This window comes from Neurospora tetraspora (assembly GCF_033439725.1).
Source record: "Neurospora tetraspora strain CBS 560.94 chromosome Unknown B0H65scaffold_1, whole genome shotgun sequence".
NCBI classification, from domain to species: domain Eukaryota; kingdom Fungi; phylum Ascomycota; class Sordariomycetes; order Sordariales; family Sordariaceae; genus Neurospora; species Neurospora tetraspora.
In genome coordinates, this window is record NW_026944383.1 from 5,935,155 (window position 1) to 5,960,263 (window position 25,109).

At 50.4% G+C, this 25,109-nt stretch overlaps 8 protein-coding genes and 1 non-coding gene across 9 annotated transcripts; 4 read left to right on the forward strand and 5 right to left on the reverse strand.

The window, feature by feature from the left end:
• Positions 1 to 715: 715 nt before the first annotated feature.
• Positions 716 to 2,221, forward strand: B0H65DRAFT_452557 (P-loop containing nucleoside triphosphate hydrolase protein). The gene is made up of 2 exons (XM_062826107.1): positions 716 to 864; positions 925 to 2,221. Exons 1-2 carry the CDS (start codon positions 812 to 814, stop codon positions 1,892 to 1,894), a joined length of 1,023 nt encoding a protein of 340 aa, XP_062686994.1. The 5' UTR covers positions 716 to 811; the 3' UTR covers positions 1,895 to 2,221.
• Positions 2,222 to 7,439: 5,218 nt separating this feature from the next.
• Positions 7,440 to 10,522, forward strand: B0H65DRAFT_485725 (glycoside hydrolase superfamily). The gene is made up of 2 exons (XM_062827685.1): positions 7,440 to 8,301; positions 8,361 to 10,522. The coding sequence occupies exons 1-2, from the start codon at positions 7,795 to 7,797 to the stop codon at positions 10,416 to 10,418; spliced, it is 2,565 nt and encodes an 854-aa protein (XP_062686995.1). The 5' UTR covers positions 7,440 to 7,794; the 3' UTR covers positions 10,419 to 10,522.
• Positions 10,520 to 12,148, reverse strand: B0H65DRAFT_53370 (GroES-like protein). The gene is made up of 2 exons (XM_062828985.1): positions 11,870 to 12,148; positions 10,520 to 11,798 (listed from the first exon to the last, which is right to left on the reverse strand). Exons 1-2 carry the CDS (start codon positions 11,888 to 11,890, stop codon positions 10,668 to 10,670), a joined length of 1,152 nt encoding a protein of 383 aa, XP_062686996.1. The 5' UTR covers positions 11,891 to 12,148; the 3' UTR covers positions 10,520 to 10,667.
• An 840-nt stretch (positions 12,149 to 12,988) lies between these two features.
• On the reverse strand, positions 12,989 to 13,097 carry B0H65DRAFT_t52. The gene has a single exon. It is a non-coding gene; the product is annotated as a tRNA-Leu (tRNA).
• Positions 13,098 to 13,445: 348 nt separating this feature from the next.
• B0H65DRAFT_418180 (tetrahydrofolylpolyglutamate synthase) lies at positions 13,446 to 15,155 on the forward strand (the record flags this gene model as incomplete). Its single annotated transcript, XM_062824130.1, has 3 exons — positions 13,446 to 13,565; positions 13,625 to 14,828; positions 14,905 to 15,155. 3 exons carry the CDS (start codon positions 13,446 to 13,448, stop codon positions 15,153 to 15,155), a joined length of 1,575 nt encoding a protein of 524 aa, XP_062686997.1.
• A 182-nt stretch (positions 15,156 to 15,337) lies between these two features.
• On the reverse strand, positions 15,338 to 16,921 carry B0H65DRAFT_544867 (Mur ligase; the record flags this gene model as incomplete). The annotated part of the gene is made up of 1 exon (XM_062829332.1): positions 15,338 to 16,921. One exon carries the CDS (start codon positions 16,919 to 16,921, stop codon positions 15,338 to 15,340), a length of 1,584 nt encoding a protein of 527 aa, XP_062686998.1.
• A 453-nt stretch (positions 16,922 to 17,374) lies between these two features.
• Positions 17,375 to 19,958, reverse strand: B0H65DRAFT_452562 (mitochondrial inner membrane protein Mitofilin). The gene is made up of 2 exons (XM_062826108.1): positions 19,614 to 19,958; positions 17,375 to 19,497 (listed from the first exon to the last, which is right to left on the reverse strand). Exons 1-2 carry the CDS (start codon positions 19,725 to 19,727, stop codon positions 17,551 to 17,553), a joined length of 2,061 nt encoding a protein of 686 aa, XP_062686999.1. The 5' UTR covers positions 19,728 to 19,958; the 3' UTR covers positions 17,375 to 17,550.
• Positions 19,959 to 20,619: 661 nt separating this feature from the next.
• Positions 20,620 to 21,458, reverse strand: B0H65DRAFT_544869 (putative GTP-binding protein ypt5; the record flags this gene model as incomplete). The annotated part of the gene is made up of 4 exons (XM_062829333.1): positions 20,620 to 20,967; positions 21,030 to 21,221; positions 21,282 to 21,328; positions 21,383 to 21,458. The coding sequence occupies 4 exons, from the start codon at positions 21,456 to 21,458 to the stop codon at positions 20,620 to 20,622; spliced, it is 663 nt and encodes a 220-aa protein (XP_062687000.1).
• An 864-nt stretch (positions 21,459 to 22,322) lies between these two features.
• B0H65DRAFT_53472 (putative SAC1 protein) lies at positions 22,323 to 25,103 on the forward strand. Its single transcript, XM_062829012.1, has 3 exons — positions 22,323 to 22,758; positions 22,807 to 24,548; positions 24,628 to 25,103. The coding sequence occupies exons 1-3, from the start codon at positions 22,551 to 22,553 to the stop codon at positions 24,799 to 24,801; spliced, it is 2,124 nt and encodes a 707-aa protein (XP_062687001.1). The 5' UTR covers positions 22,323 to 22,550; the 3' UTR covers positions 24,802 to 25,103.
• The last annotated feature ends 6 nt before the right edge of the window (positions 25,104 to 25,109 follow it).

Consider the following 25,109-nt stretch of genomic DNA (forward strand, 5'->3'; position numbering starts at 1 on the left):
ACAGCGGCAACCTGAAGCAAGCAGCAACAGCGCATCACCCGATTCATCGATCTTGCATCCCGTGAAAGCAACCCTCATATGGATCCTACAGACCGACTTTTTTCCATTGTCGAGTGCTCTTCACCTTTGATAGTTCAGCTGTCGCATCGCAACAAACGACAAACGACCATCATAACACCATAACGACCCCTGCCTGGCGTCCCTCTAGCTTGCAAAGTCCTTATCAAAGTCCCTTCCTTGCTGCCGCGATAAGCGTTTCCAGGCTCCCATACGTTGTGGAACTTTGTTTCTCGCCAGCCCCCAGCGGCCGAACCGGGTGACAGCATATCCATGATTTAAACCTACAAACCAGATACCGACGAATTTCACCATCTACGGCAACATATGCGCGCCGCTCTTCTTCAAGTTGCTCGACATATTCCTCGGATTTGAGAATCGAAAAACACAGATACGCGCCGTCTGACCGACCACGTGAACGCCTCGAATAACGACAAAGCTCGAGCTCGTCATCCAAGATAGCAGCTCGATAGCATATCTTGCGGCAAGAAACAACCGGGACTCGACCCATTGCGCACCATAGCTTTATCGACAGACGTAAAGCGTCCGTCAGCAGCAAATCGAGGGGATTCAAGAAGCCATATTCTCGACTACACGTCCGAGACCACTCATTCACCATGACAAGACCTAGGCGGTCATCCGCTACGAGCGAGGAGAGCGCGGGGACTGGGAGAGAGCAGGTAATATGCTCTAGAGTGGACTCGTGTTGGCAGCTCTATTCTAACAGGACTTCTTGGTACAGGAACTCGGGAGCATGTACGATTACCTCGCAAAGATCATCCTCCTTGGGCCAAGCGGGTCAGGAAAGTAAGCATCTCCAACCCAGTCCCACAGCCCTGAGTCCTGTCTAACCTTTCAACCTTCCAGATCCTGCCTCCTTCATCGCTTCGTGAAAAGCGAATGGCGCGTCCTCTCCTCACAAACGATCGGCGTCGAATTCGCCTCCAAAATCATAAAAGTCGGCACCGGCGCCCGCCGAAAGCGCATCAAGCTACAACTCTGGGACACCGCCGGAACCGAACGCTTCCGCTCCGTGTCACGCTCCTACTACCGCGGCGCCGCCGGAGCCGTGCTCTGCTACGACATCACATCCCACAACAGCTTCTCGAACCTGCAGCCCTTTCTCAACGACGCCCGCGCACTCGCCTCGCCGAACCTAAGTCTCCTTCTGGTGGGCAACAAACTCGACCTAGCCGGGGGTGGCCAACCCGCCGACGACGAGGACCTGCTCGGCCCGCTACCGCCACCAACACCAAGCAGTAGTAGCGCGCATAGCATCCCGTATACGATTAGTAGTGTGCATACGGGGAGCGCGAGCGTCAGCGTGGCCGGGACGCCGTTGCAAGCGGGGAGCTACGCTTCGTCTACTACGTCCACGATCCGCCCAGGAGATAGTACGGGTACGAGTTATGGGTATGGGCTCGGGTCGCAACTACGAGCTACGGTGGCGCCCGATGGACGAGAGGTTTCGGCTGTGGAGGCGAGTCGATGGGCGAGCAAAGTCAACGTACCGGTGACGATGGAGGTCAGCGCCTTCAGCGGCGAGGGTGTTGATGAGGTGTTTGGGAGACTGGCGAGGATGATCTTGACCAAAATTGAATTGGGTGAGATTGATCCAGATGATCCGATGAGTGGGATCCAATACGGCGACTACGGAGGTGGATGGAGCGGTGGTGCGAGTGACGGAGCGAGCATCAAAAGTTCTATGACCGGGGAAGAACAAGGCACAAGAAATAGGAGGCGCAAGCCCAGGAGAGGAGTCCAGGGGTTGAGGGAATGGGAGGAAGTATTTACGCTCACCAGTGGCAGGAGGAGGAACAATGGTTGCTCCTGTTGAGACTGCATGGGTTGTTGTTTTGGGTCGTATTTTCTGGGAGAAGGCGTTTTCTTTCCTGCCTTACCTATGATACCAGATGTGTCTTGCTTGTTATTTGGTCTGAGCAATGTCACATCCCACGTTTTGGGAGACGGAGGGGACATGTTGATAAGTAAGGGCTTTTTTTGAAGGGTTGTTAGAACTGGCGTCGGCGGATCGGTTTCTTGGGCCTTCGTTTTGCATAGCCTACCATGTATTGACTTGAGAATTATGGCATCTGTTGTATCTCCATGTTTGGCGTTGACTAGACTTTGATATCTTTACAAAGATTATTATACCTCTTTTCCTAGCATGTACGGAGAAAGTTGAGCACTTTGAGGCTCGAAAGGGAAGGGCTGGGGCTGATAAGTGTCGCTGAAGCTGGCCGTAGCCGCGCTCACATGGTGGGGATTTGGCCTAAAAGGGAAGCGGAAGGTCTCCCTCCGCGCTTCAGGGGTCTTGGGCCAAGACTTTTCTCATGTCATTCAGACTTTTGGACTTTTGAACAGTCTAGACAGGCGTGTTGTTGGAGACATTTTTTTGTTTGAGTTGAGAGATCACAGGTCATGTTGACTATGGTGAAGAGCTGGCGATACCTTCAGAGGAGCAAATCGTGAAGGTTTTTTTTTTTTTTGGGTTTTTTTTTTTTTGGGTTGGTTAACAGCAAGGCAACGTACAGCTCAAAAAACAACGATACAGAAACAATCCGTTTGACAGCTTCAAAGACATGCACATGTCAAGACGAAGCAGCCGCGTTGCAACAACGTCCCCGCTGTGCCTCATCGACATGTCCAGCACGATGGATGGTGCCTACAAGCGTCATGTTTGGTGGGGTGTTCACTGTGCGTTGAAAACGCGGTGTCAGTCCCCACTTTTGAATTGAGCCGCCAGATATATATATACACATTGTAAATCCGTCGATACGTGACAATAGTAAAATCTTCAAACGCCTATATCATCACCAATCTTGAGGGTATTTACAATCCGATTACTACTTTATACTCGCATGGATCCTCCTGATCAATTGAGGTCAATACTAAAGAGTCCCAGTCAATAAGCTAGTCCATACTGTATACGATTTGCATTAGGTATTGCCGCGCCCGCTCCCGCTTTAATTATGCCTCTTAAGTGCTCCCTTCCTAATGATAGGGATGAACTCTGACGATTAAAGCGGCTTTTAATACCTAATGCCCATATAATCGTATAAATGCCAGTTTAGAAGATGGAAATAGATATAACGAAAAGATTCATACTTGAACGGCGTGTACTATAAGCGGTATAATTACTATAGAGTCTTAGCTAGCCTAATTAATTAAATTTAATTTACGTATTATTATTCGAAATAATAATTTTGAAATTAAATAGTAATAATATTATAATATTTCGAAACCGAGGAAAGTTAATATTGCTAGTAAATAACGTATAGTCTCTTCTATACCCGCCGCTTCTTGGAGTAGCTTACGAATTATATTCAAACTTCTAATTTCCTCTTTAGTAACCGCTCCCCCTTTAATTCCCTCGATTACTCCCTTAGCTACTTCGATTATTCCTCTTTTAATTCCTTCGGCTTTTCGAATTCCCGCCGTTGCTTCGTCCTTTCGAACTCCCGCCCCTCTTTAAAATTATAATTAAACTCCTAAATTATTACGAAATCCTAGCTGACGATAAGAATAAAAACTATTTATTACCGACTATAAGTAATAGCCGCAAATTATACGAAAAGTATATATATTCGCCGTAGAGGTTATAGAACGAGGTTAAAATTAATGAATAAATTAGTATTATATTTTTTACTCTCCTATTTTATTGGTAATTAGCCTAAAAATTCTATACTATAGTAATACTTCGAGGGCTGCTCCCGATCTCCGATTTTCTATATATTTTACTTATATATAATAAATTATAGGTAGCGGATACTTATTTTAATAATCTCCTTATACGGCCTGGCAAATTACCTATTTTCGTTTCGATTAATTATATTCGAATTAAGAAAGACGATAGCGGTAATATTAATATAGAGGATTACAATGATTTTAATATCGAGTTCGCGATTAAAGTACAGAAAGTAGAGGGTAATTTTATAGAAGTAGCCTATAGTGAATATAATCTCTTTAGTATAGACCCTAGTATTATTATATAATATATAGATCAATCGGTTAGTATATAAGAGAAGAATACAAATAGTACTATGTTCTATTAAAATTATATTATCCTAAAGAGAGGTAATTGCGACAATTTAACCGCGTTATTTGAGTATTATAATATTTCGAAGGTAATAGGTAGTTTACTCTAGTAATCCGTTGAACGATATTTCATTGCGGTTATTATTTATATTTATATTATTGGGGGATTCTCATGGTTAAGTATTACTTTTATCTTTAGTACGCTTATTCTATTTTGAATTACTTTTTTTATAGAGTAGTTAGTTAATTACCGTATTTTCTAATCTTCATTATAGTCCTAGTCCTAATTGTGGTTTTAATCTATTAATTCCTACTATTAGCTATCTATATTTATTATTAAGCCCGCTACTACGTTTATTAGTATTTTTAGATAGTTTAAGATAGTTGGTTTTAATTGAAAATTAATAATTAATTCGATATTATACAAATTTAAAAACCGGTACGAAATTTAATATAAGGTTTAGGAAGAGGGTAGAGAATTATTTAATTTATTATATAATAAATTAATTAAAATGTGGGGATATGAGGTTGGGCGCGAGTATAAGAATTATTATAAAGGGTAAGAATATTATTAGTACTATATTATACCTAATTAAAAATACTATTTCCCTTTAATAGTAAAGAATTTTATTAATTAGGCTAGTGCTATTATTAGTAAGCGGGCTACTATTAATTATTTTTCCGCTGATATAACTTCGCGGTAATTTAGTTCGTTTTAATAATAATTTATTCTTTAAGCCGGCACGCTAATATTTAAATAGTTTAATTACTAATAATTTTAGCCATTTATACTATATATTATCCCAGGTACGAAACGCAGAAGAGGCTATATACCGCTGCCTTAAATCTTTAATTTTAACTTTTAGAATAGTTATTAAATTAATAGTAACGCGTATGGAGTTAATAGTAATAATAATAGAGTTGGAGTATTACCTACCTTACTTCTAGTACCTCCTTTTAACGATTATAGGGGTATAAGTATGAGGATTATAGGTATAGGATTGGCAGTTGAACTTACTTTATTTATTTTATTTATTTTACTTAGCGTTAGCACCTTTTGCGCTAGTACTTCTTACGTTAGTACTTTTCGTATTAGCGACCTTTAATTTTCTTCCCTTCTACCTTATTTATTACTAGACCAACCGTTTAATTCCTTCGTCGCTAGTTTTATAAAGTAGTTTATTTTTAGATACGCGTTTAAATTTAGTAAAAATAATATACTAAGGAACGCGTTCTATAATATTTAAAAATCCTTTATAGCCGGGCGGCTATCCTTCTACTAAATATACGATTTTCTTATAAAGTGGTATTTTAACTATAAAATCGACGAGGGTATTTATATTGTAATTTAGAAGGCGATTAAGGAATATTTCTACTTCGAGTGAAATTATATATAACAGTCGTCGTTACTACTGCCCCGGGGAATTTTAATATTCCTATTATAAATTATTAACTTTAGCGCGTTATTATAGCTGTAAAGTAAATATTTATATTTTAATAATTATTTACGTTGCTAACTATTGTATTATATAGATACCCTCCTCCTAGATTCGTTATAGTAAAATATTTAAAATCATTACACCCCTTTAAATTTCGATAATAATAATTGTATTTATAGTAGTTTTATTTACGATAAGGAGAATAATTTAAACGACGGTCTACGTATTAATAAAGACTTTGACGTAACTGTTAGCGAATTAGATAATAATTATAACGATAACAAAATTCGATAAATGTATAAATTAAAGAGGGGGATTATATATATAAAGGATTATTATATAGATAAATATTACGCTAATAAATTATATTAACTTTGAGGGATTTATAGTATTTCTAGTACTTTAGGGGTCTTTATTATTATGATTGCTATTATTATATATTTACGCTATTTTTTTATTTTTCTTTCGTTTTATATTATTTGATTGGGCATTTAATTACCTTCGATTTTAATTATATTTAATTCGGTATATCTACTATATAATTTAATATTTTATACTACCGTCTTTATTAATTGTAATTCGTATAATTGATCCTTATATAATATAATATAATCGTTTAATTCGTTAGCCTCATTAAATTCGTTAAAAGGTACGTACGTTTAGCGGTAGTACCTTCGTATAGTATTGACCTTTTATTTTACTATCTACGTTATTCCTTTAAGGAAGCTTTTAAATTCGCCCTCTTTTAATTGGTTACTGCTAGCCTACTAGTATTGCTACTTTATATATATTTTTACGTTACTAAAGTAGGCTTCAATAGGGTTGAAGTTTAGAGAGTATAGTGGTAAGAATTAAAATAGTATACTTCTATTATTGTACGCGTTTTTAATAGAGGGGTATTTATACTATAATACGTTATTTATTATTAAAATATTGTATCGGGCGGGGAAGGAATTTATTTTAGAGAGTACTTCCTCTTCTAATTATATAATAAAACTATCTATATCCATTATTCTCTTATAATATATTATATCGATAAGGCTATTTATAGTTAATGCCGGTAGTAGATAGAATTATTTACCCTTAATCAGTGCGTTCTCTAATTATAGAAATATATATTTTTAGCGCTTATCCTATACGATGAACGCTATCCTTCTTATTAATATTAAATTTATTATAAAAAACGTATATTTTTGTAGAGAATTTAGAAACTTTCTTTAGCTAGTTTAATTGTAATAGCTCATTACGTTGGGAAGCCTTATAGATTATCTTTTTATTACTTTAGTTGGAAGATTTTAATTGTTTTGATATAGCGGACTACGATATATATATATTTAATTCGTTGGCTAAGAAATGCTATATTTTATTGAGATATAGATTAGGTTTATATTGAAGGAGCTTAAGAATATCCTATATTATAATAAGTTAGATATAGTTCGAGGTTATTGTACGTAATTAATTATAATATATATATTAACCTCTATAATATAAGGCGTTAGTATAGTTGTATTAAATATTAAATGAGGTTGGGGATATAGCTGCCGAGTCATATCGTAATTTTTTTTTTAATTTTTAGACTTGCTGTTTATTAATACTAATAGTATACGCGATTTTATGTGGATGTTCGCTAGTAACTAGTATTACGTATATTGTTTGGTGCTGCTAGTTATTTGTATAGTGATTTATTGCTGTAGCTATTTTAAATCTTTTCCCTTTTAAAATCCAGTTAAAATTGTTAAATTTGAGTGTAAATCGAGTATAAAACGGCAGAGTTATAGATCTCGAAGGTTTAGTATGTTAATGTTGATGCATGCGTGTGTATCTGGCGGCTCAATTCAAAAGTGGGGACTGACACCGCGTTTTCAACGCACAGCAGGGGTTCTCTTGCAGCTTGCAGCTGCCATTGTTCCATTCGTTCCTTCCCTCGGGATGTCTTCCCCCGCCATCAACTTCCAGGCTTCGTGGGATCATGAGGCATGAGGTGGAACTAACAGTCCATCGAGGTCCTCGGGTACCTTAGGTAGCTACCTCTGGCTACCATCCGAGTGTATGGTATCCTCAATTTAAATACGGGCAGACTGCCCTTATTCTTTGAACCAGGTGGTTCTACATCATTCATCCTCATCAGCAGCAGCTCCCTCTGTCAGTGTCTTGTCGTTCCTGTCTCTGGAAAACAGGAGGCGAGATTGCTTGATACTCTTCTCATAACACAACCCTTTCATCGATCCCCTCGTTTTCTTATACAAAGCTCTTCTACACCATGTCTCCTCGCTCCGTGATCCCCATCGACAAGAACTGGGAGTTCAGACAAGCCGACAAGGAGCACAGCAAGTTCCTCCCCGTCGCCCAGTTCCCTACCAATGTCCACCTAGACCTCCTCCACCACGGCTTGATCCCCGATCCCTTCATCGGCAAGAACGAGCTCGACGTTCAGTGGATCGGCGAGGCCCAATGGACCTACAAGACTACCTTCAAGGGGGCCAGTGTTCCCGAGAACGGCAAGGCCGTCCTGGCCTTTGACGGCCTTGACACCTTTGCCACTGTCAAGCTCAACGGCAGCACTATTCTCGAGACAGACAACATGTTCATTCCTGAGCGCGTCGAAGTCACCATTTTGCTGAAGGAGGACGACAACGAGCTTGTCATTGACTTTGACAGTGCTTACCTCCGGGGGTGGAAGCTGGTTGAGCAGTATCCTGATCACAAGTGGGGGTGCTGGAACGGTGATAACTCGAGGCTTGCTGTGAGGAAAGCTCAGTATCACTGGGTGAGTTGTCTCGGTCTATAACACTGTCTCGGAACGTTTTACTGACTTGTTGTATATAGGGATGGGATTGGGGCCCGACTCTCCTTACCTGCGGTCCCTGGAGGCCAATCAACCTCGAGATCTTCGAGAGCAGGCTGGCAGACCTCAACATTCAGTCGACCGTCCCGGAGGACCTCAAGTCCGCCGATATCAAGGTCAACGCCGAAGTTGAGGGCAAGGCAGACAAAGTGCGGTTCGATATTTCTCTTGACGGCAAGCAAATTGCCTCGGAAACTGTCCAAGTCAGTTCTGACAAGGCCACGGCCTCTTTCACCCTCGAGAACCCTTCACTCTGGTACCCCATTCGATACGGCAAGCAGCCTCTGTACCAAGTCAAAGCGACTCTTATTGCCGGTGACAGCGAGGAAGACGAGATCGAGAAGAGAATCGGCTTGCGCCGGGCTGAGCTCATCCAGCGACCACTAAAAGACCAGCCAGGAAAGAGCTTCTTCTTCCAAGTCAACAACATCCCCCTCTACTGCGGCGGCAGTGACTGGATTCCCGCCGACAACTTCATCCCCCGGATCAGCAAGGAGAGATACTACGACTGGATCAAGCTCGTGGCCGACGGCAACCAGTTCATGATCCGTGTCTGGGGCGGCGGCATCTACGAAGAGCAAGCCTTCTACGATGCCTGCGATGAACTCGGCATTCTCGTCTGGCAAGACTTCATGTTTGGCTGCGGCAATTACCCTGCCTGGCCCGAACTCCTCGAGTCCATCAAGCGCGAAGCCTACGAGAACGTCAAACTCTTGCGTCATCACCCGTCCATCGTCATCTGGGCCGGCAACAACGAAGACTACCAGTACCAGGAAAGCGTCAGCCTCACATACAAGTACGAGGACAAGAACGCCGACAACTGGCTCAAGACCGACTTCCCCGCCCGCTACATCTACGAGAAGATCCTCCCCGACGTCTGCTCCGAGCTCATCCCCACCACTTACTACCACCCCGGCTCGCCTTGGGGCGACGGCGTCGACACGCACGACCCCACGGTGGGCGACATCCACCAGTGGAACGTGTGGCACGGCACGCAAGAAAAATGGCAAAACTTCGACAAGCTCGGCGGCCGCTTCGTGTCCGAGTTCGGCATGCAGGCCTTCCCCTCGGTCAAGACCATCGACGCCTACCTCCCCCTCGGCAAGAACGATCCCGATCGGTACCCGCAGTCCTCAACCGTGGACTTCCACAACAAAGCCGACGGGCACGAGCGGCGCATCGCCCTCTACCTGGTGGAAAACATGCGCTACGGCCCGGACCCGCTCGAGCAGTTCGTCTACGCCACCCAGCTGATGCAGGGCGAGTGTCTGGCGTCGGCCTACCGGCTCTGGAAGAGGCAGTGGAAGGGCCCCGGCAGGGAGTACTGCGGCGGCGCGCTGGTGTGGCAGATCAACGACTGCTGGCCGGTGACGAGCTGGAGTATTGCCGATTACTACCTCCGTCCCAAGATGGCGTACTTTACCGTGAAGAGGGAGATGGCGCCCGTGAGCATCGGTATTACCAGGATGGAGCACCGTCACCCGAAGGATCGGTACACGCGCGTTCATGTGGATGTGAGCACCAAGGTCGAGGTGTGGGGAAGTAACCTGACGCTGGAGGACCTCGAGGTCGATTGTCTTGTGAAGGCGTGGGATGTTGAGACAGGCGAGCAGACGTTCAACGAGATCGTTGCCGAGCGGATCACGCTGCCGGAGAACAGGTCGACGGAGATTGATGCTAGGGACGTGCCTGTCATCGCGGGCGGTGGGAAGGACCAGGAGAAGCGCACGGTTGTGGCGGCGTATCTGATTGATCGCGATGGCAAGCAGATTGCTAGGTATGTGAACTGGCCTGAGCCGCTCAAGTATCTGCACCTGCAGAAGCCGAAGGAACTCAAGGTGGTGCTGTCTGAGGATGGCACGGCGGTGGAGATCAGCGCCAAGGTGCCGATCAAGGGTCTGGTGGTGGAGACGGAGGATGATGAGGTGGCGTTTGAGGATAACTTGGTTGATCTTGTGCCGAATGAGGTGGTGAGGATTGGAGTCAAGGGGGCTACCAAGGAGACGAAGCTTGAGGCTAGATATTTGGGGATGTTGTAAACGGGAAACATAAAGGGGAAAAAGATAACAAAAGGGGTAGGATGATGATACCTAGATACATCTCATTATAGTCAATTTTCATGGAAAGAGGAAGGGAGCAGAAGTGTTTTCAATCAAATGGACTTGCTTTCAGTATATATGCCTATATGTGTATCAAAGAATGACCCAAACCCAAACGCCGTCGCCAAAACCAAACCCAAGAATTACAAATCTTTTCCTTTTTCATTGTCTTCACTTCAGCCTCAGCACTTAGCAGCAGCCAGAGCCACCGCTGGCCTTGGCCTCCTCCAGCTTCTTCTCATCGACAGTGGTATCAAGACTAGTCTCGACCTTCTCGTTAGGGCCGGCAATCAAGATCTTGATAACCTCACCCTCCTTAACTTTCTTGAAAGCCTCCTCGGCGTCCTTGAAGGCAACAACGCCGTTGACGAGCTTCTTGACATCAACCTTGCCCTGCTCAACAAGCTGGATGGCCAGCTTGTAATCGCCGCTGCCGTAGCGGAACGAGCCGCTGGCGGTGACCTCCTTGATGCAGAGCGCCATGATGGGGAAGGTGATGTTGTCCTTGCCCATGCCGCCCTGGACGTAGTGGCCGCCCTGGCGGACGACGTGGAGGGCAGCCTGGATCGAGGGCTCGGCGCCGCTGGCGTCGATGACGGCGTCGGCACCGTCGCCGAGGTCGGCGGCCGCGATGATGTTGCGCGCGTTCTCCTCGGGCGAGACGCGCTGCGAGAGGTACGTGTGCGTGGCGGCGAACGACTTGGCGAACTCGAGCTTGGAGGGGATGATGTCGACCGAGACGACCTTGAAGGCGCCGTAGGCCTTGGCGACGGCGGCGCAGAGGAGGCCGACGGGGCCGGCGCCCATGACGACCACGGTCTGGCCGGGCTGGATCTTGGCCTGCTTGGTGATGTGGACGGCGACGGCGAGGGGCTCGATCAGGGCACCCTCCTGGAGCGAGACGGTCTCGGGGAGCTTGTAGCAGAAGTCGGCGGGGGCGGTCCAGAAGCCGGTCAGGGTGCCGTCGTAAGGGGGGGTGGCGGCGAACTTCATGTCGGGGCAGAGGTTGTAGTGGCCGGAAAGGCACTGGACGCAGCGACGGCAGGGGTAGCCGGGCTCGAGGGCGACGCGGTCGCCGACGGAAAGGGTCTTGACGGCATCGCCGACGGCAACGATGGTACCGGCGGACTCGTGGCCGAGAACCATGGGGTCCTTCACAACGAAGTGGCCGATGGCGCCGTGGAGCCAGTAGTGGACATCGGAGCCGCAGATGCCGGTGTAGTTGATGGCGACGAGGACGTCATGGGGAGAGTTGATCTTGGGGACGGGCTTGTCCTGGAAGCAGACGTCGAGGGGCTTGTTGAGGACGAAGGAGAGGTTCTGGAGAGAGAGGGAGGTCAGTACTGGCTCGGGGAAGAGGAAACAAGGAACTGAGCAAGGGTGAAACTTACGGACTTGCCGTCGGTAGCCATTTTGGAGGTTTGTTTGGTGGTGATTAGGGGTAAAGGGGTATCTCTGGTATTGTTGATGGAGGGTGACCGAGGACAAGTTCAACGGAAAGACAAGACTTGAAGGAGGATAGCTACGAGGAAGGAGAAGGAAGACGAGGAAAAAAAGATGGAGGGAGCAGGAACCGGTTAAATATGTCTTCTTGTGTTAACCGCTACTCGGAATCTTCTTTTACCCAAGATACCTCCTAGTTCATTCTTGGTATGTTTTGCCGCATCGAGGAAGAAGCTCGGATGGTTGCCAGAGAAAGTTGTCATGTCAGGCGGGTACGCAGGGCGGGGATTCGCTGCCCAGCACCTCAATGAAGGTTGTCAAGATGCAGCACCGAGATGCATGGAAGCAGCTGTTGGTGACGCTGTTGTTTGTTAGTGACAGAAGCTTTCCCGGAGCTAGGGGGGTGCCCTGCAGCGGTTGCACGGCCGAGACAGAACCCCACGCTCTCCACGCAGCCGCATTCCCACAGTTCCACATCTCTCGACTTTATCCAAGGCATTTAACCGTGCCAATCAGCGACGGAGCGCCTGTCCGACGATATCCGCTAGAAGGACCAGCATGGGCCAGACATGATGCCTCTGGCTCGTCTGGGCAGGAATTGATATCAGGTGAGAGGCAGAAACTTTTGGACATCTCAGGGGGAAACTGAGAACAGGATGAATTTGTGATCTTCAGAGCCGTCAGAGCGTAACCGCGTATTCCCCGAGGCGAAGACGGGTGCTGTTCCGAGAGACTGGAAGCCGGAGGATCATGAAGACATTGTGGGCTATAGCTCTGGACATGGTGATATTGCGCAGCATTGCCCAACGAGCTGGGCTTCAACATGGTGTAGTAACGGTATCGAGATACTGGATGGGGGGCAGCGGGATGCAGGTCATATATAACGCGGTGCGCACATCCCTCTCGGGGACATTTACACCGGTGAAGCGAGTGCTCTTTCATCCCATCAAAGTTCACCTGTCAATGCACGGCGGATAGCCCGGGTAACAAAAATACAGACCTTCATCTGCACCAGATGTGCATCAGATGAAAAGCCATGCAAAAACAATAAATCGGCAAAAGATAATTGACAAGGGCGAGATTCGAACTCGCGCCTATTTCTAGACCAGGAAACTCGGATTGAGTAAATTCAGGTGGACCTGAACCTGGCGCCTTAGACCGCTCGGCCACCTTGCCATCGATATCTTATTTTGATCGTGACAGTGGCTTTTGAGGGCATGATGGCCCGAGGTGCTCGGCATGGTAGCTTGAGGTGGGGCTAAGTGCTTTTTTGGCGGGGTTCAGTTGAAGGATGGATGCCAATAGACTTCCAACCGAACGGTAAGCCAAGCATCGTGAAACGGAACATCCCGTCATCTTTTCTTACCATTGTGATTTTGATCTGATTGTGAGTGATAAGGTGAGTTTGGATTGAGTCGCAATTGATGGGATTCGGACTTGGTATTGTGAAATTTCACTAACACCAGGGTAGGTATCATACAACATCAGATACCGATTTATCACCGTTTCGATACCAACGGCCTGATGCACTATGTTTTGAGGCCAATAGCTTCAAGACTTCCCCTTGTCTCCCCTCTGAGGTCACTCACCATCACCAATTACTTCACAAAACGCACCATGGCATCTAACGCTAGGACATACAACGTAAGTCAGCCTGCCCTTCCCCGTTCAAGAAACTCAAACACTCACCATTCCAATATCAGGACGCAATCGATGCGCTCAACTCCCTCCAGACCCCCTTCGCCGTCATCGAAGCCCGGCGCAAAGCCGGCGTCCGTCCCGATGCGCATTCGGTAAAGGAAATGCGGGCTTACCTCGCCCGCATCGGCTACTCCTCCCAGGACCTCGATCGCCTCAACATCGTTCACGTAGCCGGCACCAAGGGCAAGGGAAGCACGTGCGCCTTTGTCGACTCCATCCTCACGCGTCACCAGCGGACACACGGCATTCCCAAGCGCATCGGTCTCTTCACCTCTCCTCACCTGATTGCCGTCCGGGAACGCATTCGTATCGACTCCAAGCCCATCTCCGAGGAGCAGTTTGCCCGCTACTTCTTCGAGGTCTGGGATCGTCTTGAGACATCCGAGGTGGCCAAGGATGAAGTGGCCCTGGGTAGCAAGCCCATTTACGCTCGCTACCTGACTCTGATGAGCTACCACGTCTATCTGTCCGAGGGCGTCGATGTAGCTATTTACGAAACTGGCATCGGTGGTGAATACGATGCCACCAACGTGGTGGACCGTCCCGTGGCTAGCGGTATCAGCACCCTTGGAATCGACCACGTCTTCGTCCTGGGTGATACGGTCGACAAGATCGCCTGGCACAAGGCGGGTATCATGAAGACGGGCAGCCCGGCGTTCACGATTGAGCAGGTTCCCTCCGCAGCTCAGGTGCTCAAGGATAGGGCGGTGGAAAAGGGAGTCGATCTCAAGATCCTTGACGTCGATTCCAGACTCAACGGCGTCAAGATCCGCCCCGATGCGGTGTTCCAGAAGAAGAATGCTACGCTGGCTATCGCGCTCGCTGAGACCGCTCTCAAGCAGTTGGATCCTTCCTTCAAGACTGGTACCGATAACCTATCACCCGAGTTCGTCGAGGGTCTCGAACAGGTCGTCTGGCGTGGCCGATGCGAGGTCAAGGAGGAGGACCAAGCTGTTTGGCATCTTGATGGCGCACATACCGTTGACAGCTTGAAGGTGGCAGGAAGATGGTTTGTCGAGGAGTGTGTCAAGAAGGCCAAGGGCGGACCCAAGGTGCTCATCTTCAACCAGCAAGGCCGGTCTGAAGCCGTGGATTTCCTCGATGGGCTTTGCAATACGGTCAAGAGTGCTGATCCGGAGGGAACTGGCTTCAGCCATGTCATTTTCTGCACCAACGTGACATATGCGAAAACTGGCTACAAGAAGGGTATGTTTCCTTTTTTTTTTTTTTTTTTTTTTTTTTTTTTTTCAGTCCATGATCTGCCCATGCTAACCTGCAACAGACTTTGTCAACCATCAGTACAACCCCAAGGACATCGAAAACATGACACAACAACGAGTGTTCGCGGAGAGGTGGTCTACCCTAGACCCGTCTGCGAATGTCATGCTTATCCCGACTATCGAGGAGGCTATCAACAAGGCCAGGAGCCTGATGGAAGCGGAAGGCGACCAGAAAGTGCAGGCACTCATCACCGGCAGCCTTCATCTCGTAGGTGGCGCCCTCGGTATTTTGGAAAAAGCAGATGCTCTTTGAAAGGGGTTTGTGGTTCGGTAGTTTTCAACATTTGTTATAGATATCCCCCCATCTTTCATACAGTATGTACAGGATTCGGCATTTTGCTTCGCAGCATCTTTTGTTCTTTATAAATACAGGGAATATGGGGAAAAAGTACAGGAAAATAGAACGAAGCAGGGGGTTAAAAAGCAAGCCAGTACTTAATATTCAACATACTCAACTGTCTTGAGCACGCCACCAAGCAGGTGGAAGCTTCCCGTTACCAGAACATTGCACGTCTTGCCGTCCCTGCGCGCCTGTTCCGCGATCTTTTGAACCTGTTCCATAGCCGGCTCTACTGCGTTGTAGACCGAGGTCTCGGTCCCCGCACTGGCTTCCTGGAAAATCTTCTGCCCCTTCAACTGCACCGTGAGATCTCTCTCCGGCTCACCTTCCACCGGCGCCTTTTCTTCATTCCTGGTGAGCACCGCGTAGCTGAACACCGGCGTCGAAGTCCCGCTCTGCTTCTGCGCGGCTGTAAGAAGTGCCCTCAACAAGACCTCCGGGTCCCTATCCTGCTGATTAAACACCAAGACGTTGACCTCATCCCCCTTCACCTTGCCAGCAAACCACTGCCCAACACCCGCCAGACTATCCTCCGTATGCGCTCCATCGACGAACCACGCCGTCCCCTTGGAGTCTTTGAACGACTCACACCTCCCCTTAAGGCTAGCCTCCTTCAGCCCCTTCTCAAACCCAGCCGGGATATCATCCAACTTCCAGCCCTCCTCCCCAAACGCCCCCTCAAACTTCTGCCCCATCCTAATCAAATGTTCCCTCGCCGCCGCCACCGCCAACGCCATATTGAACTTCTGAAACGGTCCTTCCAGCCTCGCCCCCTCCACGCCCTTCCACTTCTCAACCTCCTCATCCTCCACCTCCACCAACTCCGCCACTCCCTTCTCCTGCGCCCTATCCCTCAACACCTCCATCACCCCTTTTTTGTCAGCACCATCCAACCTCCTCGTAAAAGCCCTAACCCCCTGCCTAAAAATCCCGCTCTTATTCCACGCAATCTTCTCCACCGTATCCCCCAACATCGCCACATGATCAATCCCCAACTGCGTGACAACACTGGCCGTGACACTTTCGGCACTCAAAAAATTCGTCGAGTCGTATTCCCCGCCAATACCACATTCAATCACCGCTTGCTTCACCCCCTCGCGCACAAAGACATGAAAAGCAAGTATGGTCAAAAACCGGAAATAAAAAGGCTTCGTCCCCGGCCCATCGTATTCCTCATTCGACGTTACTGGGTCGCCCGCTTCGCGGGCTGCTTGCGAAAGCCGGTCCCATACTTCAAAGAAGTAAAGCGCGAATTTCTCGCGGGAGATGGGCACGTTGTCGAGTTGGATCCGTTCGCGGACCGAGAGGACGTGCGGGGAGGTGTAGGTTCCTACCACCACGACTGGCCCGCCGGGGGTAGTATTGGTAGGAGGGTATTGGGAGATGATAGACGACACCAGTGCAGATGCGGACCCTTTACCCTTTGTTCCCGCAACGTGCACGCACTTCAGCCCTGTGGCGGCGAGGGAGGAGGGCGTGTAGCCGGCGCGGGCGAGCCAGGAGAGCATTTCGGGGATGGCGAGGGAGTTGAGGTACTTTTTGGCGGCGGCGGCAGGCTTGTTTTGGAAGTCATTTTTGTTGTCGTCGGTACCGAAGAGGTTGACGATTGTGCGGTTGGATTGGAGTTGGGCGAGACGGGAGAGGGCGTCGTCGTAGGTGCGCTGGGAGGAGGAGGCCATCTTGAATGGGGTTGTATGGTAAGGGCGAATTTGAGGTTTGAAGGTGACGTGACAGGTTGGTGTTGGCTTGGCTTGGAATGAAGCTGTTCTTGTGGTGAAGGCACTGCAGCGATTGGGTTTGTTCGGCCGAAAGCGGAAGCTGGAGAGTTGTCGCTGGTGGGTAGGTCGAAGTGAGCATAAAAATCGGCGAGACATTTATGGTTGAGTCATCTGAAGTCCTTTGGGAGGTAAGAGGCTCGAAGGCCAGTGGAATATTTATGTTTGGATCAAGTTGAGGAAATTTCGTGAAGATCTCGTATGGTGTGCTTTGATTCTATCCCGGCCCCTCACTGCAGAAGTCACCGTCCCAACGCCGCAACTCGGAGCCCAAAAATACGGAAAATTTCCGAAAAGCATGTACAAAGCTATGAGCATACTGAGCTTGGAGAACGTCACTTATTGAAATCATGCTATCCGGCCGTCAAATTGAATCTATTTCATCTGACTTAAACTACACGAAAACAAGTACTCACACGAATACAACCAGAAAAAAGCGCCTCTATTTTGTCTCGGATTGCCACTGTAAACTTACAGAGTCTCACAACAAAGGGAATTCGTGCTAAGCCTACTATCGTAACGAACAATCCTGTTTACTCCACCCTCAAGCTCTGCAGCCTAGCCTCTGTCTGAATAACATCCAACGCCTGCTGAACCTCCAACACCTTCCTGACCTCACCGAGCCAATCCCTGGAAAGGGTCTTGGCCCAGCCCTTGAGACCGTTCATCTCTCTCGCCGCATTGTCGAGATCGCCCTCCTCGAGGTAGGTCTGGGTGCGGGTAAGGATGCTCTCGACATCGTCACCAGTCGCAAGGCCCTCCTTCTTGAACATCAACTTGCTGAGGATGAGGCTGGAAGCGTGGCTGGCAACACCGGCGTCCTCAGGGAGAAGAGAAGCCTTGCGAACCTCGGTAGCAACACGGCGGAAGCGGTCGATGAGCTCAGCGGAGGTGGGAATACCACGCTGGTAAGCGGTGGGGTTGATGGAAGCGATAGCAGCATCGACGACGGGGTCCTCGGCAGCAATTTCCTTCAGGGCAACGAGCTCCTTGATGAAGGGACGGGGGTGGTGAGCGTCCTCGAGGCTGGCACGAACGGCGTCGACAGCAACATGAAGCTGCTGAGTGCGGAGGTTGGTATCAACAACCTCGTTCAAGCCAGAGGTGAGCTTCTCAAGGTCGGCAACAGCCTTGGAAAGCTCGTTGAGCTTGCCAAGACGGCCATCGCGCTCCTCCTCAACGTGCTTCTTGATGTCGTCGGTAAACTGGCGCTGGAGCTGGATGGCCTGCTCAAGGAGACGGTTGTTGAGCTTCTCCTCGGCAATCTGGCGCTCGCGCTCCTGGATCAGGTGAGTCTTCTCGTCGTAGCTCTTCTTGAGGCGGATCATCTCCTCCTCGAACTCGCGACGCCAGGCAGCCTCCTGAGCGGCCATCGCGGACTCAACCCGAGAGACAAGCTCGTTGGCGGCCTTGTCGAAACCATCAACGCGAGCCTTAACCTGCTTAGCAGCCTCGGCTTCAACCTTGGCCTTCATCTCGTTGATCCTGCCGGCAACCTTGGAGAGCTCGTTCTTGGCCTTGCCGATGGTGGGAGCGTACTTCTCGTTGGCGTTGTCGTGGTTGATAACGGTGATGATGTCGTTCAGCATCTTGACGAGGTCCTGAACAATGGGGTCGGTGGCACCGTTAACGTTCAGGGGGTCAATGGGCGAGGCAGGGGGCCAGCGAGAGGGCTCGTCAACCTCGGGAGCCTTGAAGGGCTTCTTCACGGGGGTGCCGGAAGCATCGGTGGCGGCGGGAGCAGCAGCGGTAGCAGGGCCGGGAACGGCGGCGGCGGCGGGAACGGGCTCGACCGGAGTAACGGTGGTGGTGGACTCGGTCTTGGGAAGCTCAGCAGTATCCTTCTTGGCACCAGCAACAACGGCGGGCTCAGACTTGGTGACAGCATCCTTGGCGGCAGCGGCAGCCTTCTTGATAGAGCTAGACTGACGACCGGCAGGCTCGCCACCGTCGGCAACGCGCCACGAGGCACCACTCTGGGCAGGGACCTTGACCTGCTCACCGGAGTCGCGAGGACGACCGGTCACCCTGCTGACAACATCGGGGAAGCGCTTCTTGAAATCCAGCTCCTCCAAGTACAGAACAGCCTGCTCGCCATAGGGGATGTACTCGGTAAAGAAGTCGTGGAAGGCGTCGTTGATGCGCGAGTAGTAGACACCACCACCAAAGGCGATGGCGCCAAGGATGGTGAGGGACAGGAGGAAGTTGCGCAGTCTGCGGAAGAAGCCCTTCTTCTTGCGGGGAGTAGGAAGAGTAGGAGGGACGACGGGCTCCTCGGCGACGGGAGGGATGACAGTGGCCTCGGGGGCGGGGGGCGTCAAGGGGGTGGCCTCGGGAGGGACGGTGGCCGTGGACTCGACCTGGGGCGACGCAGGAGGAGGAGTGGAGGGAGCAGTCAGGGTCTCGGAGGCCGGGAGGACGGCGGGCTGAGAGGCCGGGGGCTCAGGAACAACGGGCTTCTTGTCGTCGGCGAAGAAGCGCTATATGGGAGCGAGGCAGTTGGCATTAGCTAGTAATAGAGGCAGGTAGGTACTGAGCCAGGGCTCGGGACGGGGATGGTGAGGAAGCTGAGCGAGCAGAGTAGATGACCTCATACCTGACCGGACACGGCCGCACGGCGCACGACGGTTGCTTGCCATTGACGGCCAGCAACAGCGGCAGAAGGCCTGCTGCCCAGCGCCCTCACGGATCGCAGTGATGTGCGCAACATGAGGGGGATGGTATGGGGCCTTGGGATATGGGATGGGCGGAGGGGTGGTGGTTGAGTGTAGCGGAGATGTCCCGGGCCTGGAATTGCGAATTGGAGGCTCAGACGGGACGGACGGGGCTCGGAGGGTCTGAGCAAAAAAGAGCTCCCGGTCGGCAAAGTTCCGGGACGAGGCGGGCAGGCAAGAGTTTGGCAGGCTAGTGGTAGCTTCTGACTGCAGAGCTTCAACACAGTGTGCCACTTTCATTGCTTCCACTTCTTGGCCTTGCTTTTCTGGGCCATTTTCTAGCTCCAGTGAATAATCCCGGTCTCTCAGTACGGGTGACCCACCCGTTTTCTTCCCTACTAGAGCTATGATGCACACTGTACGCAAATAAACATCAAGCCTAGGTATGGTACCAACATCTCGCAATGGATTTGCAGTAAATATCTTTCAGATTGCCCAACGCTCGAAATAAAAACAATAGCATAATTACCATTAACCACGCGCGCAACACCCCTCCTCCAGCAGGCTGTTGCCTCTATCTGCATACTGTACAACAGAAGGATTGCAGCTGGACCTACCAGTATCATGAATCATGCCCATAGGGGCAGCTGATGTGCTTCATCAGTCCTTGGACCGTGGAAGGGCACCCCGTCCAGGAAAAAGAGGAACAAAACACCCATCGACCAGATCTCCATCATATCATGCAGCCGCACGACAGTCCGGTCTCACATGAGAAATCCCAACCATCTCCCTTGGCCTTCTCTTTGTGCAAAGGGACCCAGGTCTGCCGTTGCGCCCGTCATTCACGGATCGACCCTTCAACACCGGCACGCTCCCCACTCCTGTAGATGCACCGGGTATTTCTTCCATGCGTGGCTCCCAAACTCCGAAACGTTTCTCTTCACAAGCTCAGCAGGCGCAAGGCCCTCCAACCTGAGTGTTGGCTCCCTCGGGCGCTAGACTGACACCCGGTCGTTGGCCAGGACGAGCATGCCTCGGTCCAACTTGGTCGAGGGGCAGCTTCTTGGCAATCTCGGTGAACAGATTTTGCACGTTTTCGGCAGTCTTGGCAGAAGTCTCGAAGAAGAGAAGGCCGGCCTCCTTTGCATATGCCTGGGCATCGGCCGTCTGGATCGCACGCTTATCGGGTTGCTCCTGGACGAGATCCAGCTTGTTACCGGCAAGGGCGATAATGATATTCTCGTTTGCTTGGCGCTGAAGTTCCTTGACCCACGACTTGGCCTTGTCCAAAGATGCCTACAAGGGGGTTACGTCAGCTCATGTCGCCGGCACAGACAAGGACCCGAGAGGCCACATACCGCCTGTGTGATATCGTAAACGACTACTGCGCAGTTGGCATTCCTGTAGTACATGGGCGCTAGAGACTTGTAGCGCTCCTGGCCGGCGGTATCCCAGATCTCGAACTTGACCGTTGTGTTTTCGTCGAGGGCAATGGTCTGTGTTAGGAAAGCGGCGCCAATCGTGGATTCTCTGTACGAGTCAAACTGGTCCTGGATGGGAGTCAGTTTCCCGCTTCAATTTCATCAAGCGCCGAGTAGGAGCTGACGTACCTTGACGAAGCGCAAGACTATCGAGCTCTTTCCAACCGCCGATTCACCTGCATGCAGGTCAGCAACAAAGCCCCCTCCATGATCCGATCAATATTACGAACCCAACAACACCAGCTTGAACTGGGCAAAGCGGTTTCCCATGCCAGGGCGCGCGCCGGGAGGTCCACGAGTGGCCATTATGGACAGATGATGTTGCGTGGTGGTGACGTTGATGTGTAGTCGGGAGATTAGACGGGGTTGCTGGAGAAGCGAGTTGCGGCGCTACCGGGGGACAGATTAATGGCGGGAGTGCGGGCGACACGAAAGAGATAAAGGGCAAAGAGGTGTCAGGTGGTTGATTAGTCGTTTGCAGGTCGCCACTAAAAAGGCTGGACGGGAATGTGAGGCGCGAAGCAGCAAGTTTGGGTATCGGGTATCGGGTAGTCGTTGAAACAGAAAATCGAGGAAAACAGTTGTTGGGGTTTGCGAGTTCAAGTTGTTGAAGGTGACGGAGAGCAGCAAGCCGCCGAAAGGAAGGCCAGGGAGGGGAACAAGTGCCTGGTGGTGGACGGGATGACTGGGGCCTGCGAATGGATTCGCTTCAGTGTTTGGTGTTTGATGGACAGGGCGGCCGTCGTTCTGATGACGGGATGCTCGCTGGAAACAGTCTGACTTCGGCAGCCTACCGCTGGAGCAATCCACTGGCGGGACTCGCGGGAGTCCTCAGCAGGAGCATGGCTGCAGGGCGGTGCAAGAAATGGCACGTGCACTCGGGCCTATCTCTACACGTGATTGGGCTGGGAGAGAAAGGGTTGCGTCACCCGGGCCCTTGACGATGACGGCCGGCAGGGACGGAGCTGAATGAAAGGCAGGCACTTGTGTGTTTGGTGATGTTTTGGGGGCAGGCACTTTCGCTGACTTCGAGTTTCATCGAGTTGATCTCTGGATGCTGGGCAGTGGTCACAAGTGTTCCACTAAATCGCCTCGGGGTCCATGTCAAGTTCCACACGTCAACGCGTCCGGGGAAGGCGCAGTGAGATTACCGCCCGCTAACAGACCCGCTACAAGGACCGGCAACAGGCAAAGTTCCAGAGCTCAGGGCCCTGTAGGTACAGATCCAGACACTGTATCGAAACAACATAATCTCGGCCCATTTCATGACGAGGCCATCCCCAAGTCTGTTATTGTCCCTTTTTCACAGAACGTCCAAGTGCTTCCCGTTAAGTTTCCCGTCGAGTCGCATGCGATAGACGCTTCTACGTTATCTGCAACAACGGCAACAACACAAACATGACGCTCCCCTTCCGGGACATCAACGTCCAGGCCGCCTCGGACTCTTACATCTTCACCTCGCCCTCCAGTCCCAATGCGCCGGCCTTGACAATCGACCGCCCGACTGGCGATATCCGTCTCAGCGATGCCTCCCTACTCGCCGGCAAGCGGGTTGCCCGCGTATCCAGCATTGCCGGTATTCTGGGTGTGGTCAGGTTGCGCCTAGGTAAGGACAACAAACCCCTTACCGTAAACGTGAACTAACACTTCGCAGACAAGTACATCATCGTCATCACCAAAGCCCAACCAGTCGGCCGCCTCAGGGGTCATATGGTCTACAAGGTTGTCGCGACCGAATTCCTCCCCCTCCGCGAACGCCAGATCCACGACCCCGATGAGGACAAGTTCTTGAACCTGCTCAAGGGCTTCATCAAGTCCGGCCCAATGTACTTTTCTTACTCGCTTGATATCACAAACACCAACCAAAGACAAGCCCAGCATGACCTCGCGACACCTTTGTGGCAGCGCGCCGACGACCGCTTCTTCTGGAACCGATTCCTCCAGTCCGACCTTATCAACTTCCGAACCAAGGGAGGGAGGGGCTCTCCTGCCCCCCAGCCCGGCATCGACCCCTATATTCTTCCCGTCATCTTCGGCATGTTCGAGATTCACCCGACGACCTTCAAGGGCACCCCCATAACTATTGCTTTAATCACTCGCCGATCCCGACACCGTGCTGGTACCCGCTACTTCTCCCGAGGTATTGATGAGCAAGGCCATGTTTCCAACTACAATGAGACAGAGCAGATCGTGGTCTTGAACGACCGTGGCAGTGGCTTGGGTGGTTTTACTGGTAGCGGCGACATGCAGAGTGGGAAGCTCGGTGGAAGTGACGGCAAGGAGATGCAGGTCCTGTCCTATGTGCAAACGCGCGGCAGTGTCCCCGTCTACTGGGCTGAAGTCAACAACCTCAAGTACACCCCTACGATCCAGCTCAAGAGCACCGAGGCCGCTTTCCCCGCTGCGAAGGCGCATTTTGACGAGCAGATCCGTCTCTATGGCGACAACTATCTGGTGAACCTGGTCAACCAAAAGGGCCGTGAGACTCGCGTCAAGCTAGCTTATGAGCAGATGGTCGAGCGCCTCGTATCATCGCCCAAGGAGCGTGTCCAATCCGACGCATTAACCGACGAGAAGTTCCACACCATCGAAACCGGCACCAAGCCCCAGACCGATTTCGACCGCCTTCACTACATCTACTTCGACTTCCACGCCGAGACCAAGGGTATGCAGATGCACCGTGCCCAGCTCCTTATCGACAGGATGCACGAGGCCCTGATAGCCCAGCAATACTTCCGCGCCGTCGACTCTCCCGCCAGCCAGGTCAACGGCGGTCGTCTGGAAGTCCGCAACCTCCAGACCAGCGTAGTGCGCACCAACTGCATGGACTGCCTCGACCGCACCAACGTCGTACAGTCCATGCTCGCGCGCTGGACGCTCGACCGCATGTTCATCGACCTGGGCCTCATGGCGCGCGGGTCTTCGTTCAAGGAGGAGGATCCGGCCTTCGAGTTCATGTTCCGCAACATGTGGGCCGACAACGCCGACGTTGTGTCCAACAGCTACGCCGGCACCGGCGCCATGAAGACGGACATTACCAGGACGGGCAAGCGCACCAAGGCCGGCGCGCTCGCCGACGGCAATATTGCGGTGACGAGATACTGCAAGAACAACTTCTTCGACGGCCCGAGGCAGGACGCCTTTGACCTGTTCCTGGGCGTCTACCAGCCCGGCGCGGCGAATATCGGTTCCCAGCTGGTCTTTGTCGACCGCAGGCCGGTGCTGATCCAGGCGATCCCCTACGTGGCGGCCTTCAGTCTGTTCTTCGTCTTTGTGGGCATGTGGACGCCCAGGCTACCCGATAGTGCCGTGTGGCCGATGAGGTTGTTCATCATTTTCTGGACGGCTGTTGCGGCGTGGTCGCTGACGTTTATCATTTCCAACGGCATGCTTTATGTGAGTTTCATTCCATTGCATTCGCCTTCATATATTTCGTTCGTTCAGCGGAGTAAATAACTAACATGACAAAAAATAGGTCAACTGGCCAAAGCTAGTTCCCCGCCCATGGGCCTCGGAAGGTTATCATGAGACCATCTCCAAGATTGTGCGCAAGGACAAGATCCTTGGGCCATTGGTGGCTAAGCATGAGCGCGGCCTTAGCACGGCGCGGTACGTCAATGCCGAGGAGGGCAAGAAGAGGATTGAGTAAAGTAAGTAGACGTGGAAAAGTCTTGGGTGGGTGGAACGATCACAACGGTGTGGCATATAGGATAGACACATATTTTACAGGTATAGGGTGGCTGGCGACCGGTAGGAAACGACGACCATTATGAGCTTCTTGGCTCTGCCTTTTTCTTTTGTTGTATTATTTTATCTAGCGTTTAGTTTTCTTTTCCATATTTTCGAACCTTTAGAAGTTCTCTTTGTTTAAACTTCATAATTGGTAATACCATTGGATTACACAAGCACTGTTATGGTTGTAAATAGAGAGTCGTGTGATGTGAACTGATGTGATGA